The sequence below is a fragment of the Hakea prostrata genome, chromosome 4 (assembly GCF_041222555.1).
Source record: "Hakea prostrata isolate BN-2017 chromosome 4, UWA_Hpros_2, whole genome shotgun sequence".
Lineage (NCBI taxonomy): Eukaryota > Viridiplantae > Streptophyta > Magnoliopsida > Proteales > Proteaceae > Hakea > Hakea prostrata.
This window is the reverse complement of record NC_142603.1, coordinates 16832987-16852762: the sequence shown is the minus strand read 5'-3', so window position 1 is coordinate 16852762 and position 19776 is coordinate 16832987. Positions and strand designations below refer to the sequence as shown.

Below are 19776 nucleotides of genomic sequence, written 5' to 3'. Positions count from 1 at the left end.
TCATTGTTTAGTATGATCAGTTTTTAGGGACTGATAATTTATTTTTCCATTTGAAAATCTGGCAAAAACAACCCCCCCCCCAAAAAAAAAAAAGAAGAAGAAGAACTTTTGATGTTTTATGAGAGATAAGTCATCTAACACACCAGAAGGTCAAAAGAAAGAATGTAGCCAATCTTGGAATTTGCCATCGCTGCAATTAATGCCTTTATCTGATCTTGCTTACATTGAGTGTCTTGATTATTGTGCTTCCCTGTTACTGTTGGCCAGGAAATTGTATTCTTCGCGTTTGGCATCACGGATCAGCACTTAGTCCCCTTAAGTGTCCCATATGTCGTCGTACCATAACTTTATTGATACCTTGTGAGGTATCACGATCAAACCGTCATGATCCAGAAGTTAGTGACGTTTTACAAAATATTCAAAGGTACAATCGCTCCTTTGGTGAAGGCACAAATAGTTTAATTCAGGTACCTCTGAACTTCTGTCTCAGCTGGCATGCATGGTGCTTTTATGTTAAATCTAGCTGTGGTATTGACCAAATTGATTACAATTAACAGTGTACCTTTCTTGCCTAATGAAGGCCTAACCCATTTATGAAACAACCCTAGGTTGTTTTCTAAGAAAAGAAGGCATCTTTCAATTGACCAATCTAGGATATATACCCCCCCAACCAAAAAATAAATAAATAAATAAAAGAGGAAAAATTTTAGTGTGTTAGGTCTAAATAGCTGGTCATGGACATGCTGCCTTGACAGCAGTGTTTCTTGTCTGAACTAATTTTTTACAATTCACAGTGTACCTTTTTTGTCTAATGAAGGCCTAACCCATTTATGAAACAACCCAGGTTGTTTTCTAAGAAAAGAAGGCGTCTTTCAATTGACCAATCTAGGATCTATTCCCCCCCAACCCCCAACCATCAAAAAATAGAAAATAAATAAAAGAGGAAAATTTTGACTGTGTTAGGTCTAAATAGCTGGTCATGCTGCCTTGACAGCAGCGTTTCTTGTCTGAACTAATTTATGAAGCATGACTTTTTGTTTGCAGAAATTACAAGACCTGCCATTTTTCCTTCGGAGATTGTCACAAGAATTGGTGGATCCCCAAAGATCTCTTCCTCTTTTTTTCAAACTACGGATGTTTTTGGCAGTTAAGTCTTTTCAACTTCTATGCAAACTGGGAACTGTGATGATTGCTTATTTGTCTCTGTATGATCTGTATTAGTGTTTAGTGTGCTGAATTTGCTAAAGATTTTATTATTTTTTCATTTACCCAGTTCATGTCCTGTGTTCCAGATATATTTACTTGCCATTTACTTTTTCTTCATGATCTAGCATAATCACTATACTCTTTTTATTAGGTTGTTATCCCCCTAAGATTCAATATTCTATTTGTTAATGACAGAAAAATACGAAATACATGTGTAAGGCTTCTTTTTTTTGGGATAATAAATAATTGAATTAATGCAAGAGAAACAAACATACAAAGGACGGTCTTTTAAGAGGAAGACCGAAAAGAAAGGTTAAGACCCCAGGAGACAACAATAAGCCTATTCCTTGGGGTATCAGCAATCAAGGGGAGGAGGGGAAGCAACAAGCCTAGATGAAACATTAAAATAGATGGCATTCCAAATCATATCTTTTGAGCGGGATTTGGAAGTCCATCTCCAAAGATTCCGCTCCCACCAAAGATGATGGACAGCAGTATTGAACACGAGCTTACCAACTTGATCACAAATGGAGGAGCTTGGAAAGTTTTTCAAAATCCAAGACCACTCACTAGCAAAACCAAAAGATTGCCTCGGACGGGGCCAAATAAAAGAAAGGGCTTTTTCCTAGATGGAACTGGAAAAAGGGCAAGAAAATAAAAGGTGATTAATGTCCTCCAAGCCAATCCAACATAGGATGTAAGGCTTCTTATTATAAAATATTTCAGAATTTTCTTTCTAAGTTTGGGAAAAGTTGCCTGAGGTATCCAATGAATGAACTTCACACAGAGACCTCCAGTCTATCTGGTTAGACAAAACCAGCCAACCAGAGGGAGGGCCTGGTTGATATTGACTGACTAAAGTTACTAGTGCATGTCCTTATTTCTGTTGGATGTCAAGTATGTTTTTTGGCATGGGGATCTCTATAAGGAAGTTATAGGAAGTAACCTCCTAGGTTTGTTGCTCAAGGAAGTATGGAATGGTGGGTAAGCTTTATAAGTCTTTGAATGAGTTGAAACAGTCACCTCAGGCTTGGTCTGGTCTAACTGAAGTTGTCTTCGAGTTTGGATTGACATTCTACGGTGTTGATCGCTCTATACTTTTCTTGCATTCTTGTATAGAACAAATGTCTCTTGTTGTATATGTGGATCATATTGTATGGAGTGCAAGCTCTAATACAAAGTTGAGACTCCCAAGGTTACACAAAACATCTCATTTCTCTCTTCGTATTCTCTTTCTTCTCTTTTTCTCCTCCAGTATTATTTAAACAAACCGACACTAAAGGGTGCATGGGACTACTTTGGGGGGGGGAGGGGGGGGATATGGATATATAGGAGGATTTTCCATTACATAGAAGGATAATTGATTGAACTTGAAACTGAAATTTGACATGTGGGCAATACTTGTTATTCCTTAGACATCCATCGGTTGGAATTGCTACAGCACTCTTCCACATGGCAGAATGAGTCACCATAGTTGCAACAAATTTGCCATCATGCATGGACAATGGCCACTCATTCTACCATGTGAGGGAGTGCTTTATCGACTCCAAGAATAAAGGATCTAAGCCTAAATTCTTCCACAAAAGGAAGGAAAAACTTTGATAACTGGCGTGTGATATGGAGTATGAACAGTGTTGTCATATTATTTCCCTTTATTCTCAATATATGCATATACTTTCTATTTGTTCTCCTAGGGATTGCAGATAGACAGTGATGTTTCTGGGGTATGCTGGTGCTTTTACATTTGATAAGAAGCATGTGCTGTGAAGTACGAACATTGTTATATTGTCTTCCCCTCCACTGTTTATTGTTTTGAGGTTGGGGGGGCGGGGGGGGGGTGTGGAAGAAAGAGAGCAGCAGCAACTGGCATAGTGGAATGCAATAGAAATGTGTTTAATCTGTATCGTATATTTGGGGCAGGAAGGTCATTCCATGTGAGGAGGAGAGAGAGAAGATTTCCCCCCTTCCCTTTTGGAGGGAAGAGTTGTCTTGACTAAAGTGAAACATTAATGGAGTGTGATAACATGGTATCATACTATGGAGAATGTTTTTCCCCTTCTCTTTGGGAGGGGGAATCGTTTTGATTAAGAAGCAATATTGATTTACTTTCCCTAATTGGGTGTAGAAGACCTGGAACTCTGGGCCCTTTGGCCACGTCTTATGGGTCACATGTTGTACCAAGCCTTAGTTTGTAAGAGTGTTGTCCTAGCATGAGATAAGGAGTGTGATATTTTCTTCTTTTTCTGTCTTTTGAATTTTATTCTAATCTTTCTCCTTTTTTCTGTCGTTTTCATCTTATTCTTTTTATACTTCTAAACTAGGTGGACCCTTTGTTTCTGGTTCCACTTTCAGATTGCTATTTGCTGTATCTGGTCATACTTCCCTCATTTTTTTTGTCACTTTTACACATGTTTGATAGTTGGATTCTATCAACTCTCTCTTAAATATTGAGGTTACCGTCTAGCTTTGAGTTGTTGGACAGAATTAGTAGTTTTCTTTGGGGGTTTTCTGCAACCAGTTTTTATACACCTCAGTACCTCACAATTTCTTTTAAATGCTAATTTTCTCTGTTAGAACAACCACAATGTCTGGGAAACTCTAATCTCCAAGTTATGATACAATTCAACTTGCTATTATGACTTGAGAAGCAATGATGCTTCTTTGAATTTCAGTCTACCATCCCATCACATTGGCTAGTGTCAGTCTGTTGCATAATTTATAGAACAATTTATATCCCCACCCCTGTACGTGATGCCTGTTTGCTGAAGTACTTGATTTTGTAAGAGGGGCAAGACAGTTCGTGGATAAATTGCATATGAGGGAAGTAATTATCAGCTTAAGAGATGATAATACAAATGAAGATTAGCATGAACTTATGGACAAAACCTTTTTCTTATTTATCTTTGGGGTTAAGGAGGGGGTGGGTGGGTTAGGTCTGGTAGTTTTATAGTGGTCCAGAGGAGGAAGCATGGAAATGAAGAGAGAAGCTGAGAATGGACAGGAAAGTAGTTGGCAGAGGAGCAGCAGAGAGGTAAATCTTTTGTTAGGCCACCTACTGACCATGGTCGGCAATTTGCCAAGGAGCAAAAAAGTACCTCAAACTGGAATGAGTAGATCTGTATCAGGATGTCCAATTTTGCCCCTATGCAGCTTGACCCTGCTTCAATTTGGTTCACTCCAGTGTATCTATAGGTCCATTCTTGCTGTGATTCTGTATCAAGTTGATTTTCATTTGTCCTGGTTCCTTTGAATGCAAGTATCATTCATTGCTACTGATGGATCTACTTTGAAACCAACTGGCTACTATCCCATGTTACAAGGCTGGAAGGGATCTTGGCTCTCATTCGTGTGTGTGTTTTTGACATGCTTATATACGAGTTCACAATTTAGAGTACTTTGACAAGGTAGGTCAATTCACTTGTTTCTATTTTCCCCTTTTTATTGTAAATTGACCTTTGGGAAACCCTAGACAGTAAATTAATGATTTCTTGATTTTGCTCTGTCGAAAGGCTGCCTTTCAGTGGTTATGTTGCATTACACTTCTCTCCAGAGATGATAGTAAAGGCTTTACCACCTCAGTTGTGGCAGGTGCTTTAGTACTCGAATCTGACAAACATGACAGGTCTCTCATAGAAATAATAGATTTCAGTGTGGCATGGCACTTACTGCTGTATAACATATAATGTTATATGAAAGCCACTGTTAGAATGTGCCACACAGATTTACGAAATTGTCATCTTCTTCATGGGGGACTGGTGATATTTATCATGTTATATGGAAGTCACTTTTACAATGAGAATTCTACATAAATAGTCATGTCTTCGTTCATAAGTAACTGGTGACAACCAATTACCGTGATTGGACTCAACTAAGCATTTATGACTCACCTAAGTCTGTATATAGGTTGATATCCTAGATTCTTTGACTGACCAAGCGGTGTGTTAGTCTGTTCATTTCTAGGTTAAAAAAAGGATATTGAAGGAAAATTCTAACATGGACACAATTGGTGCCTCAATATTTTACTAATGGAATTACATTTGAGTGAATTAACCTTTAAACTAATTCATTGTATCTGTGATTTTTATTTGCAGATGCTAGGAAGTGCCATCTACATTTTGAGCCCTATTGACATCATCCCGGAAGGTATATTGCTTAACCAAGTTTTGATCATGTTAGTGTAATGCTGTTCACATATTAACTGTTAGCCGTTTGCCGGCAATTGTGGGACTTAGTGGTATAATGGATGCTCTTTTCATAGCTCTGATGTTTTCCCTCCATATTGATACAATGGTTTGGCAGGGGTTGTAGGACTTATTGGCGTATTGGATGATCTTTTCATAGCGCTCATCTTTTGCCTCCATATTGCTGCTTTGTATCGTGCGACACTCCTTTCCCGGCATAGAGGTAGTTAAGCTGTCCCATTTCTCATGTAATGTTGGAATTTAGGTCATTCACTTGGATGTTGTAGAAGTTATACTCGTTGGTGATCCTTTCATCCCATGGAATTGGATTTTACTGAATTTCATTCTTCTGCAGTTGACATTTTCAATGTAATATAAGTAGGATTGAGTGGTTCAGACGCTCTGTTAAGAAACTCAAGTATTATTGAAAGATGTTCATGTTCCTCATAATGTTTTTGCATGACCAAGATACACAATTATTCAAAGAGACAAAAGCTTTAGTCAATGTACATGCATCATCAATGGATCCCAACTATTTTAGGATTAAATCTTACTATCATTTTTTAAAATTAAATCCTCATCTTCGTTTTGCTGCGATGGGTTCTGTGTCAGGTGGAACAGTTAAGAGTGGTGATCCCAGAAATGTGAGTTTCGTGTACTTTGGTGTTCTTGGAACCAATAAGCACATTTTAACCTATAATAACCTTGTGGTTGAGGTTGCCAGAATTGTTTGTCAATGATCTTGGTACTTGTGATTGTGGGATTTGGTTCATTTGCATTATTGATCACAGATGCAGCTAGTATAGCCCGTTGGATTACCTCGTGTGGTGTTCTTGTGTTAAACACTGCATCGACAAAGTCTTCATTGCTAGCGCATCCACAAGTGAATTAACATCTCAAGGAGCAGAAACAAAAATACATGATTCCATACGGAAGACAAATGTTGAATGTCCTCCGCTAGGGGTAATAGAACCGTTGGCACTGTTCCTGTCTTTTTTCTGTTGGAAGACGTAGCTTTATATTCAGGGATTGGGATTATTGCATATATTACATGGAGCATGGACCTCTTAACTAAGAGGTATCAGTCATTACCGACTTAGAAGTCCCGCTTTGATTTTAACTGAATCATTGGGTGGTGGATGGTTCCCATCTTGGAGCAATGTGGGTTTGGTCAACTTGTTTCAAATAAACAACATGGATTCTGGCAATGCAACGTAGTTGGACCCAAATGTCGATCCAAATGAATCAGCCTTTTCATGGAGGTAAATCTTTGCGTGCCAAACAAGAGGATAGCAAGTTACAAATTTTGTCTCGGTAGGACATGTATTTCTATTACTATGAAATTCATCAATGAAGTAGTTTATGGTGGGGTTACCATTATCCTTTGTATAGTGACAAATCTTATATGTGTTCCTAAGATTAATAAAAGAAATTTGTCCCTTTTTTGAGGTCTGGGGCATGGAAACACATAAGAAAAGAACTCTTGAATGAAAATGGAAAAGAGACGTAATTCCCATTCTTTCGAAAATGATAAGATCTTTGGTGTAACAAGAAGGGGTTGATCTATATCATCTTGACTTGGTTCTCCTTCCTCTCCTTTTTTAACAATATTAGTTGGGTTCATATTGAATAGAACATGCAGAGCAAAATCTTCTTCATGTAAAGCCTGCTCGATTTAGATCCATAAGAACAATCCATAGGAGATTTGATGAAACCATGTGCAATGGATCGAGTCTGTAGTCAATCCTATTTCTGATAGGAGCAGTTGATAATTGAATCTCATTTTTCCCATTATTTTTGTATCCTTAATAGTGCGAATAGAAGGCACGGCTCCAAGTTGTTCAGAAATAGTGGCGTTGGGTTTCTCGACCCTTTGCCTTAGAATTAGTCGGTTCTATTTCTCGATGGGGGCGGGAAAGAGGTGTAAATCAGTGGTAGAGTGTCACCTTGACACGTTAGAAGTCATTAGTTCAAGCTTGATTATCCATAAACCCAATATAAGTTTTCTAAAGTTGTTTCATTATAAGTCGATCTAACAAACAAGAAAGGAATCACTCTTTGTAGGATTTAAACCTATGATATTTGGTTTTGGAGACCCATGTTCTACCGAACTGAACTATGAAGCACTTTCTTATCATGATAGATAAGAGGAAAGCTGTAAAGAAAGTTATTCTTTTTTCCCAATACACCTTACAATATCATCTAATGAAAGGTTATCTATGGCCAATTTTAATTGGCCTCAATTAATCCATCATTACCACCTAGAGGAGAAGTAATAGGTAGGGATGACAGGATTTGAACCGGTGACATTTTATACCCAAAACAAATGTGCTACCAAGCTGTGTTATATCCCTTTTTATTCGTCCACCGTATCATTTTAGAGAATCTTTGTCTTGTTTTCCACATTGTTATTTTTTCTTTTCTCCATTACCATACAATCTTCTCTTGTGATTCTTCTTCTTCTTCTTCTTTTTTATTTTTATATTTGGTTCTCATTTAAAATATCAATAATTAATTTAATAATAACCAATACATTTGGTTGTTTCGATGGTCAAGAATTAATTATTCTTCTTGGAGACCTAGGATCAAGTATTGGCACCATCAAGACCTTGAGTAATATACAATAAAATTAGAATGATTCTACACATGAAATCCAAGACATAAATATTATTGGTAATGCTCAAGAAAAAGAAGAGAGAGAATTCTTTATATCTTTTTTCTTAAAAAAGACAATCTTATTTACTTATTTATTTTATTGGTTCATTATAAATATGAATTTTCTAACTTTTGTTAGGGATTTCATGTAAAAGTACAAACGGTTCTTAACCACAACTGCATATGATCATATATGTATTACAATAAAGGAGGATATTCAATACGATATCTAAAAACATATCCTCCGTAGCACCTGTGCTAAGTACTCTATGGTTTGGGTCTCTAGCAGGTCTATTGATAAAAATCAATCCTTTATTTTTGGATGCGTTGACATTCCCTTTGTTTCCATTTTAGTTATTGACATGCCTAGGGGGTGAAGAGGATCAGAGATAGAAATGATAGAATATATTATCTTTGACTAATTCCTCTCCCTCTTTTTTATTTTTTCAGTTTTGGGATAAATGGGGAGAGAAAGAAGGAAAAAAAAAACATCCAACCTCACTTCAACTTTTTTTTTTTTTTTTGGGGAAAAGGAGACTTTATATTAATAGAAATAAATAAATACAAACAATTATACAGGATTAGGTTCTAAAGAACCTACACGCGCCCTACACAGAGGAACTGTGAGGGCAAAGAGAGAGGATTCAACAAATTTCTTGGTCCGACGTTGCCAATCCGGCGGCACCTATTAGTCTCCCTAACACCATGCACCAAAATATACTCCTGAAACAAGGATCTCAAGTGAAGAATATCCTCAACAATGTGTAGTATCCCCCAATGTGGGCGGTAAGTACCCAGTAAACTTGGGTTAAGGGGGAATGCAAACAAAAATGTGGGTGTAGGATAACAAAATTAAATCATACAAGCAAAATATTTAAATGTGTATTGGGATTCAAAAAATTGTATAGATACCTAGATTACTTATAATTTTCATTTCATTTTAGTCCCTTTTGTTCTTCGCTTCGGATCAAAATTGAAAGAGTTTAGTTAATCTAAAATCCAAAGAAAAGGAGGTTCAGTTCTTTTGGAATGTTCACTAATAAAGTGACTAATCAAATTCATATTTCTATAATCAATTCGATCCTCTGACCCAATTGGGAGCAAACGCCAATGAAAAGATCCTATTGTGACCACAAATGCTTCCCAAAAATGAATTCATTCATTTCCTGCCTTCCGAAGGAACTAACATAAGAAGCAACTGAAGTTGATTACCTCCCTGTGTACCTGCTCCTTCAGGCTGGGCATATGACATGTAATGATTCAAAAATTTAGATAACAAAAAATAAGGCCATTCTAGTTCCACGAAAGACCCACACCTGAGTTCCATATCTTTGGATCTTCCTGCCTCCATAGCTAAAGGAAAGGTTTTCCCCTTACCCTTTGAGCCGGTTGTGGGTGAGAGAGGGATTTGAACCCCCAACACTGCAGTTTGTAGGCATGATCCTCTGAGCTAGAGCTCTCACCCTATCTCCACTGGATCAGTTCCTGGGAGTATCCTCAGAAAGGATCCTTCCTTCTCCTCAACCATTTCGGGTTAAGAAGATTGAATGTGCCTCTCTCTCTTTAAGAGCGGCACCTTCTGACATATGAAGCAGGAGAGAAATTTGGAAGCAATGAATTTGCGTTTGTGATTCAGATGCTATTGGTCATGTAGCTTAGCGTCTCCTACTCCAACAGCACTGCAAGTCATCCCATACGACTTACATCAGCTCGTCTCAGTTTCATCGCAGTGAAAGTTGTCACCATTGGCTTTCTAGGTTATTAGTCTTGACTTTGGTGGTGATGCTTCACACAGATACCATTGCTTCTTTTGAAGCTAAACATTCATCAGACAAGCCCATATAAACTACTTCTTTGCTAATAATCAACCTTCCTACTTCACAAATCCAATTTGCTGTCAAATACCTTTCTTCATTTTTCCAGTAAGGATTTGCTGCCAAAGTCAAGATCAGGTTTTCCTCAAACACTTCAACTAGGAAAAGTACCTTTATTTTGGTCTTCAATTAGTTTACAAATTTACTGTTAGTGAACTGCTGGAAATACCACGCATATCTATCCATTTATATGACATTGCTTTCTCCCCAAACACATTCTACTATCGGCTAGACAGTGTCTTACATACTATAAACACAACAGGAAAGAAGGCTAACTTCTTCCTAATATGCATATTTCTGATCAATCAGCTGATGTTATCAAGCACATGTGTATACCATGGCCCATGAACATTGGATGACACCATAGCCACCACAATCAATATTTCTGCTGCCTCTACCACTCTTTCAGCATGAGCGGCTGCTCCAATCCGCCGAAGAGCTGTACGTGCCAGTTCCCTTCCCAGGAATCCACTTCCTCCAAGTACAACACCCCTGGTTGCAAGGTAAACTGCTTGGGACACCCGTGCAAAAACTGCATCACCAGCTTGGAGACTCTTCACCAATAATCTTGCCATAACTTCTTTCCTCTCCTGGATCGTCTTTGCATCCATGACATTGTCTCCACCATCTGGGACCACACTGATAATTTCAATAATTTGAGCAATTCCCACATCTTCAACACAGTCCAGGAGCTGAGACAGTTGTTCAACAGACCCAGACACCAAGTTATCCACCTCTGAAGTACTGATCCTTGAGTTCTCACTGAGAAGGGTTTGCCGGAGAACCAATATACTGCACATAATGCACAAAATCCATATCAGGTAACATATAGTAGAATAGAAAGAAAGAGTGACTCAGTCCAATTGACCATCTAGTAGAATCTAAGGGCAATTTAGTAAAACAAACACAAACACAACCATCAGAACCACCAAAATTTTCTGAAACATTCAACTATCATTGTTGATGAAAAAGCAGAAAATTGTCTTAGCATTAATCTATTCATTAAAATTTAGGCATATATTAAATATGATCACTTTGATGGTGTATGGAGTCTCCCTTCCCAAGTTGTTGCAAGTGAATTCAAGCTTGTTTGTGCAGGACTTATAAAAATGCGTGCATTGCACCCAGTGTAGCTTCAGAAAATGGATCTTCTCACCTAGAGTACCTTGAAACGGACCTCTAGAATTTATTAACAGGGGAGGAGTAAAACCTGGTGGAGATGACAATAATCTTCTGCAATTGGGCCTGAACAGCCTTTAGCCTTGAAAGATTCAGTATAAGGGTTTCTGGAAGAGTTTCAGGCTTCAGTTCTTCAATCCCGCTTGCTAATTTCAGTAACGCAAGTCTCACCAACAAATCAAGCCTTTCTCCATTGCATCCTGGTTGCAGATTACCTGATGCAACACAAGATAAAAAATAATTAAGCTTCCACTAGTGAGGAAGCTACAGATTCAGAATTACCAGGAAAATCTGTATCTCTTTGTACAATTTCAAAATGCCCAACAAGAAATGGTTATTTAGGCACTCGAATACCTGCTACAGTAGTTGATGTTGGAAAAGATGAGACAGCTTGGCTTCTATTCGCTGGCATGAGGAGAGTGCCACCAGTTTGGAGGCTTGTAGAAGGAAGAAGACCCTTAGAAGAACTTGTGTGTTGAGTTGGCAAAGCTGAGAGAGAATCAATATGTTCTTCCCACTCCTGCTCTCCTCTGGGTTTTAGAGATGAAAGCCACTGGACTGTCCGTGGTAATGAGGTTAATGCATCAGAGGGAGATCCATAACGGTTTGCAAAGGCCTTACTCAGGTATTCCAAACCAGCTGGACCCTTTATGAGTGGTTCCATCATTCTTATACGTGCTTTGCTCATCTCCTGCTTCAGTTCCTGTAAGAATATATTGCAGCTTGAGAAAAGAGCTGCAGTAATACAAAAATTCAATTGCATAGTAGCACTACTAAATTACACATACATCATCTGAACAAAATACATTTGATGCAAGGGCAATGTTTCTCAAGACTGGTGATTGATACAATTTTAAACATAATACAAGATTCTGGTCTATTACTTACTCAACAAGCATACCCTTGTCAGATATTCAACCCCTGCATCTGTATCATTACAATGTGTAATCCAACAATACAAACATAACATGAACAACATGGTATAATGGCCTGTTTTACATCTTTGGGCTTAAGGATGGATAATCTCTCTCTTCCTTTTTCTTTTTTGTGTTTTGGGGAGGGGGAGGGTGTGAGGGCCATGCTGGTTGGGGGTGGCGTGGGGTGCTGAATTTGCATGAGCAAAAAGTCGTCTGTCTGGGTAATATAAGTTATAACATGCTGCATTTGAGCATTTTCTTGTAATATTGTCCTAGACCAAATGTTCATAACAATAGGCTTTATGAGTGCAGACTCCAGATCCATAATATAAGGATGTGGTCAAACCAAACTGTTAGAAATGACAGGATACACCATCTATTGCAGTGTTAATTTCCATACCATAAGCAGGTGAAGGACTCAAGGCATGCTTTTTGCCTTTTCCTATGAATCAAAACCGTGACCATGCTTAATGAATAAAAGGAAGCTTCTAATTCTGCTGATAAAAGGATGAATTCAACTTTTAATTTTAATTTTCTATATGAAATACGTGTCGTCCACATTTTTGAGTTGCACTTTCAATTCATTTTCTTCCTCATTCTCTTTGTGAATCCTACACAAAGAAAGCAGCAGCAAACCATCTATGTGGGAGGATTATGGACAAGAACCAACCTGGATCTGTTCTAGAACAAAGCGTAGACCCTTGATCATTGCAAGGATGAATGATGCATTTGATTTCTCTGCAGCTTGTGATACCTCATCCAGTTCATTCAGCAACTTCTTGTGGGTTGTCTTCATCTCTTCATCTGCCGCTGGAGCAGAAAGCTTTTGAAGAGTAACCAATGCATACTCCAGGACTTTTCCAAGATAAACCATGTCATGACTTCTTGACATCAGCATCTAAGAATGGAAGTACATTGTTATCCACTAATTATTTTTTCTAATATAATATACAGAAAATTGTCAATTTGACCTGTTAGATAACATGATCATTACTGGATAATATATATTTTTTTGGATGAATAAATAATATATTAACAAGAAAGGAACATTCAAGAACGGTCTGTAGGTCCAAGTACTACCTCAGAGAGACTGTTTAGATCAATAGCTTCAACAATCCCCTGCTTCCAACTCTTAGGAGCCATTTCACACAGTTCATCCCTGACTTCCTTTATGAGCTCAACTATCCAACAATAATTGGGCTCATCCTGCTTCATAGATTCTGCAACACCATCCCAGAAAGCCTTCTCCAATGTCTCTCTTATTCTTGCCTGACGAAAGAGAAAGAAAGAAACAATGATAATGAATTTATTTTTTTCTAACATACATACGATAAAACCATTACTTGATTTATCATGTGTATGACTTGAAAATTACAAACTAACCTTACTGCCACTCTGATTCTAATTGTTGACATTCAATCTATCAGCAAAAGCATGGCGATGCTCATGGATTATTTCATTTACAAGCAGCTCATTCTCCAAATCCAAATTTTCACTATTAGTAGCATTGCCATCTTTGGTCAGAGGAGATGCATTATCCTTAAACATGGAGTGAACAAGATGGCTACCACCCACAACTATCTTACTACATCCATCTGGGACACAAACTGAAGAAAATTCAGCTAAAGATGAAGAACTGGGCAAATATGGAGAAGCAATGTGTGCAATTTGTGATGCCTCAGGACTTCCATTCTCCTTTGCTTCAAAGAATCTGGAACGTGTTTCTGAGAGAGCAGATTCCATACGTTCAACCCCTGCATCACCACTCAGATGTTGAACTCTCTCTCTGAGAAGCCTCTGATCTTCAGTGACCTATCAATAGGAAGAATGTCATGCGTAGTTAGCCATTTCTGTACCCAGTACATTACACAAGCCCAATATTGCTTAATACAGAGAAAAGAAGCACTCATACAACCAGTAATATGGTCAGTCAGTTAAAACTTGCTTCCTGTTAGCTTATTATGAGGACACAGTATTATCCATGGGTGGGGGGAGGGATGAGTTAACAGAAATTTTACCTATCCTTCTAAGGACTTCATTAGATGGCATAACAGATTATAAAAGATATCAAGTGATACAATCTTGGACCAACCCAAACCCACCTGGGTATCCCCAGATATTAGGTGATGCAATACAACCTTGGATGCACCCAAACCCTGCTGGGCATCCAGATGTTACGTGATGCAGTACAACCTTTGGACCAACCCAAACCAACCTGAGTATCCAGATGGAGACGAACCAGGTTTAATAGTTCTTTATCTTGTTATTTTCTTTTAGAATCCAATACAAGTTTTAATTGAAGATTAGGTTTAGTTGGGTATGAGTCTCTTAATTTATCTTTAAATACTTATGCGCCATTTATTTTCATTGAATCGAATGGATGGAATCGAATTTGTGGGTCTGCATTCTTCAAACACACCCTTCTTCGTCTACTTCCACTGCAACTTTATGGAGAAGAATAGGTGGGGGAGAAGGGCAAAACCTAAAAGGAACCAAAGTTCCAACTCCCCAGGGAAGAGGGAAGGCAGGTGTATGAAGAGCACAGCCAGACAAACTCAATTCAACTTATTTTATTCCATAACAAAAAAATTATAATTACGTGAAATTAAAGAAAAGTTAAGAGACTCTCCTAAACCATACTAAACCTAATTTTAGTTACAACCCAAATCAGATTCTAAAATAAAAAACACAAAGATAAACTCAATAAATTGAACTAGCATGACTAAGGAAAAAGGCTGGGTATGCTGGTTGGATACTGTATGCTAGCACCCTATGTGTCTATCTCTCTCTTCCCCTTTTAAAATGATTCCCTTCACTTTTAAAAGAGGGAGAAGAGAGATAGACACATAGGGTGCTAGCACACCGTATACTGCTAGCATATCTATCTCTCCCAATAATTAAATATCCTGTTAAATCCAAAACTAATTGGACTCGATTTATCTTCATCTGGAAACCAAGTAGGTTTGGGTGAGTCCAAGGTAGCGTTGCATCATCATGACTGTTAAAACCACACTTATGCTTGTCCACCATCCTGCTGGAGTGCCATTAAATTATTGATAATGTCTATCTGTCCACCCAATAGTACCTTAAACCACCCATTTACAAGGAAAAATGGATAAGAAAGATTAACATGTAATGCTTCCAAAGAGGAGAGTGAGATACCTGCCCCTGAATAGCTTTCATATCATGAGTAAGACTACCATCATTCCCTTCCAGGGTTATCTTAAACGTCTGCATCATAGAGAGCTCAAGCTGGCAAGCAGCTCTCACCAAATCTTCCTCCAATGACCTTGCATCCTTAAGCTTCCAAACCGCAAAATCATATGCATATGAGCACCAAGCCGCATCAAAAGCAGCAAGCTGAGATCTAAATGTCCTCTCTTTTGGCAATGTGGTGGATGACTCCTCGTTAGCTCTCCGTGTGGGACCATATAATATGATCTCAATCAACCACTCAAACTCCTGAATGAAATTTCTTGCAGAATTCGCAAGAGAGATCTCATGCTCCCGCTGCCCACCAAAAACAATATCTGGATGACCCAGTATCATATAAGCACAAAGCATCACTCTAACTGGATACCTTGACAGTTGAACTGATTTTTTAACAGCACCAGTGAATGCTGCTTTCCTTGGTGCTCCGCTTCTGGACATAGTACCATGTGTGCCACTTCGGCTGGGCAAAGCAAGGCGTTTGAGGAGATGATCAATGTTATCCGAACTGGATCCACCGCTAGGTGCACTAGCACGGGCAATAGCATATCGGCTTTCAAATCGATCAAGCAAAGCTTTAACGGACTGAAGAACTGCAGGTGACTCCATCCCAAGAGCAAGCTTCTCGAATGGCATTGATTTAACAGATTTCTCATTAATTTCTAGGGCTTCAAAAGATTTTGCCAAAGCAAAAGTAGTTTTTCTAAGCCTCACGAACCGCCTCCAGCACCTGAGTTTGCCACAACACAGCTAAAGTAAGAAATATGTAGCTCAAAGTCCCTTCCTCCTCCCTCCGACTGCCCCCCACACCCCAAAGAAAAAGGGAAAAGGAAAAAGGAGACAAAAAAGTAATAAATGAATGAGAAAGCTATCCTGATGTGCAGCTATATAGGTCCGGCCAATTGGTTGGGAGTCAAATTCTTTTAAAAGAAATCAAATGTGGGGTGTGTGTGTGTGTGTGAGAGAGAGAGAGAGAGAGAGAAGGTTGACACTATTATTCTTTTAAGAATAGACAAACAAGAGAGAAAAGGTTGACAATATTATTGGTTTAAAATAAAAAATAAAAAAAATAAAATAAAAAGAGAGAGACAAACAACAAAGAGAAGGATGATACTATTGCATTCAATATGCTGGTAAAGAACAAACAGTGACTTACATAGTACATACCTTGCCAATTTTCTTGAATGGAAATCACCCTGCTGGTGCATCCTATTAAAACTGACATGGAAGGAAGTATGAAGATTTCCTCTGTGTCTAAGATATTCAGCCCTCTGTCTCTTGGCCTATTCATGGTTAAATATTTTTAAAACACTGGGGAAACTAACATACCCATTCAAAGAAAATTTCAACTTCTACTAGCAATAAAAAAAAATATACCCTTTGGAGACGCTTTTCCAACTCATCCTTTAACTGACTTCTCTCAGCCTCTCGCTCTTGATGTACGGACATGGCCACCTTTCGCACCAGCAATACCCTAGCATGTGCCCTTGTTTTCTCTGCTTCCAACAATCCTAGCCGCTTCTTCTCTGCAGCAGCACGCTTTACGGATATTGCAGTACGGACACGTTCTTTGTATTTATTCTCCTGAACCATCTTCCGCAACAAGGACTGAGCCATCCTCTCCTTTGCTAAGGCACTTCGCTGCTTGTAAGCCTTCAGAAGAAGCAACCGATTTGCCTCTGCCTGCTGAACCCGTGACTTCACTTTTGTGCCAAGCTCCTCACGTTCCTTCTCAAACCGCATTTCAGCTCCAGCTTTAACTGCTTGTCGCAACTCATCTAACTTTGCTAGGCGCATTTGGGCATTTGCCAGAATGCTTAACCTGTTGACCCAAAAATAAGGCAGTAAGTTTTACAGTGTATAACCTCCCCCTAGCCAGGCTTCCTCCTAAAGAGGTAAAACAACAATAAGATTGATAATGGAAATGATTAACGAGAATCTGATACCATTGTTATAGGTACAAAATTGAAAGGTGAGGGTGAAGAATGATGGTAAAGCCTTAATATGATCTGTTCCTTAAAGTTCAGAGGAATAGCCAATAGAGAGGGGAATAATCTATGGAATGATGGAGTACATTGTCATATATCATGGAACTAAGAAGTTTTTGAAAGCAGGAATGAAGCATAGTCTAATATGAAAAGGCAAAGCAGTGGATTTCTGACATGCGAGACTAGTAAAGATGGAAATAACTCAGGTAATAAGGTGATCTGACAGAAATATTAACTAATATAGTACCAAATATCATTTGAACTGCAGTCTTTAGTCTTGATACCCAAGCACAGGCTGAAAGAGTGTCAGTCATTTGGGGAATATTAAGTATCATTGTCAGGAATCTATTAAGGATTCTTGTTTGACATTGCAACTTTATCAACATCAAAATTAGAGATGAAAGGAAGGGCTAAAAACAGTGACAAGGAAAGTTAAATAAAGTTCGTGCACCATGAAATTCCTAATCCTTGATTTTGGGTGTGACAGTTTTAAGCAAGTAAACCTCAAGAAAGAAGGCAGAAGACAAACTTTGGACGCCACTATTTTCATCAATATCAACTTTTCAAATACAACATCCACCTGGTGGATTATCTACAAGTAGAGAAAACAGAAAAAAGGGGAACGAGAACTAGAAAACCAGACAAAACCAAAATTTTAGGAAAAATACCTTTTCTGTTTGGCAGCAGAGAGTTTAGCCTCAAGACGCTGACCCAGGTCTCCGACTTGAGATGAAGGCCATGAAGGTTTCCACATCTTTGATGCTTTGCTTGATAACCATTCATGGAATCGCTGCACACCAAGTTAGGAGGTAGGGAGAGTTAGTTGAGTCCAAGTCTACTCTGCAACAGACCAACAAGTGGACAAGCATGCGAATTGATATTGTTTAAGTACCGGATGAGCTGCGATCTTTTTTTGAATTGAAGATATGAAAGGCAACCATAGAAAACAGCTTGAAAGGAATGAAAAACAGGATAACAAAGAACATATTAAACAAAGATTATCAAATTGTCAAACCCCAGAGCACAAAACAAAACCTGAAACCAAAGAACCACTGAAGCCCAAGAAGGGAAGAAAACCAGAAACAAAAATTGTATGATAACTACCACATTAACAGAAATTCTAAACAGAATGCAACGGAGATGAGCACGAAAAATAAATTAAATGCAGCCCAATCAAAAACGGTCAACGAGAATTGGAAAAAATAGTAATAATTTGACACGGAAACCGAAGGAGCAAAACCCAATTAAGGGAAGAAAAAACCAGAAAGAATTAAGAAGACATACCTGTCTTCGAAGATCGGCTTCTCTGAGCTTAGCTTCGATCTCTTCAGCAGTGGAGGGGTTCTTGCATTCTAGAAGCCGTTCCCTGAGCCTCTTGGGTAACTTCGCTGGCAAAGATGAAGAAGAAACCTCGCTGGAATCATTCGCCGGAAAATCAAATGCAACCATTGCAACCCTCCCGGATTCCGTCATATCTGCTCCAGCAGATCCACGATCCTTTACCTCTCCAGAACCCACCAAATCAAACAGCTCTAAAAAACCCAAGCCAAAAAATTGAAGAATGAACTGCAAGATCAAAACAACATAAAACGAAGAAACGCAAAGCTTCTGTGTTATCTCATTTGCTTCTAAAGCAATTATATGATTTTATCCGTTACGCTCTGCGAAGAATAACTGCAACCCTGCAACGGTACACTTTCTATTTTCTTCCTTTTGAAGTTGAAATGCATCACCTTTTTCCAGCTTTTCTTTCCCAGTTTTCAAATTTACACATTACGATGCGCTTTTCACCGAAAATTTAGAAAAAGATTTCCTGTTCGAGTTGGCTTTTCCTTTTCCTCACCAACCGTTTCTCTGTGCCCACTTAAAAAAATGAAAAAAATTTGATTCTGATCAAAATTTTTCTTATGGTTATGGAAAGTTGATTAATGTCTAAAACATGATGACAGCCATGCGAAGAAAAAATTGGCCAAACCGCCAAAGAAGCTAAATTGGGTTTTCCAAATGGATAATTTATGTTTTAAGGCTATTCAGTTCTAAACAGATGCAAATCAATATTCTCAAAAAATGTGTTTATTCTTATTTTGTATCTCTAAGTAAACCTATATCAAATGTGTGGACCAATGCACTTATTCAGCCAACAGATTTGCTTAAGTAAAACAAACGGAGTCTCCTAGGAAAGGAGATGGTCGGTGACATACCCTGCATAACAGTGCTCGCACGCTCTGATGGGTGCAAACCTAAGACCCTCCTTATAAGAGCTTGGATTTTTAACCGCTCGACTAACCAAGCATTGGCAGCCTAAAGGATTTTTACCACACAATAGGAGTAAAGCTCATGTGAGATTCATGGAGAGGCTTCAATTTGACTTATTCTATTAATATTCAACGTGGGATCCTTCCTCTCATTTATTCATGGAGAGCATCAAGGAAGGCTCTGGTGGGGTGTTATGGTAGTTTCTTGCTAAATTGGGTATTTTTTTGGCTGATAGAGAATTAGATCCATCTAACCCTCGACTTAGATGAGGGTTTTAAATCTTACCCATTCAATTTGCATTTTTCAGTTT

At 38.5% G+C, this 19776-nt stretch overlaps 2 protein-coding genes across 2 annotated transcripts in view; one reads left to right on the top strand and one right to left on the bottom strand.

Moving 5' to 3' along the window:
- LOC149018231 (uncharacterized) overlaps positions 1–5900 on the top strand; it is a 7223-nt gene extending 1323 nt beyond the window's left edge. The window contains exons 2-5 of the mRNA XM_089152542.1: positions 268–467; positions 1045–1146; positions 5298–5349; positions 5506–5900. Of these exons, the coding sequence (XP_089008668.1) occupies positions 268–467; positions 1045–1146; positions 5298–5349; positions 5506–5618 (467 nt within the window). The 3' untranslated portion in view covers positions 5619–5900. The remainder of the gene's footprint in view (positions 1–267; positions 468–1044; positions 1147–5297; positions 5350–5505) is intronic.
- Positions 5901–9748: 3848 nt separating this feature from the next.
- On the bottom strand, positions 9749–19169 carry LOC149018230 (uncharacterized). The gene is given in 11 exon segments (XM_089152541.1): positions 9749–10708; positions 11127–11310; positions 11450–11798; positions 12683–12910; positions 13093–13281; positions 13396–13824; positions 15175–15952; positions 16390–16505; positions 16600–17044; positions 17879–18000; positions 18495–19169. Coding segments are annotated over 11 exon segments (3516 nt in total). The 5' UTR covers positions 18684–19169; the 3' UTR covers positions 9749–10221.
- Positions 19170–19776: the final 607 nt, after the last annotated feature.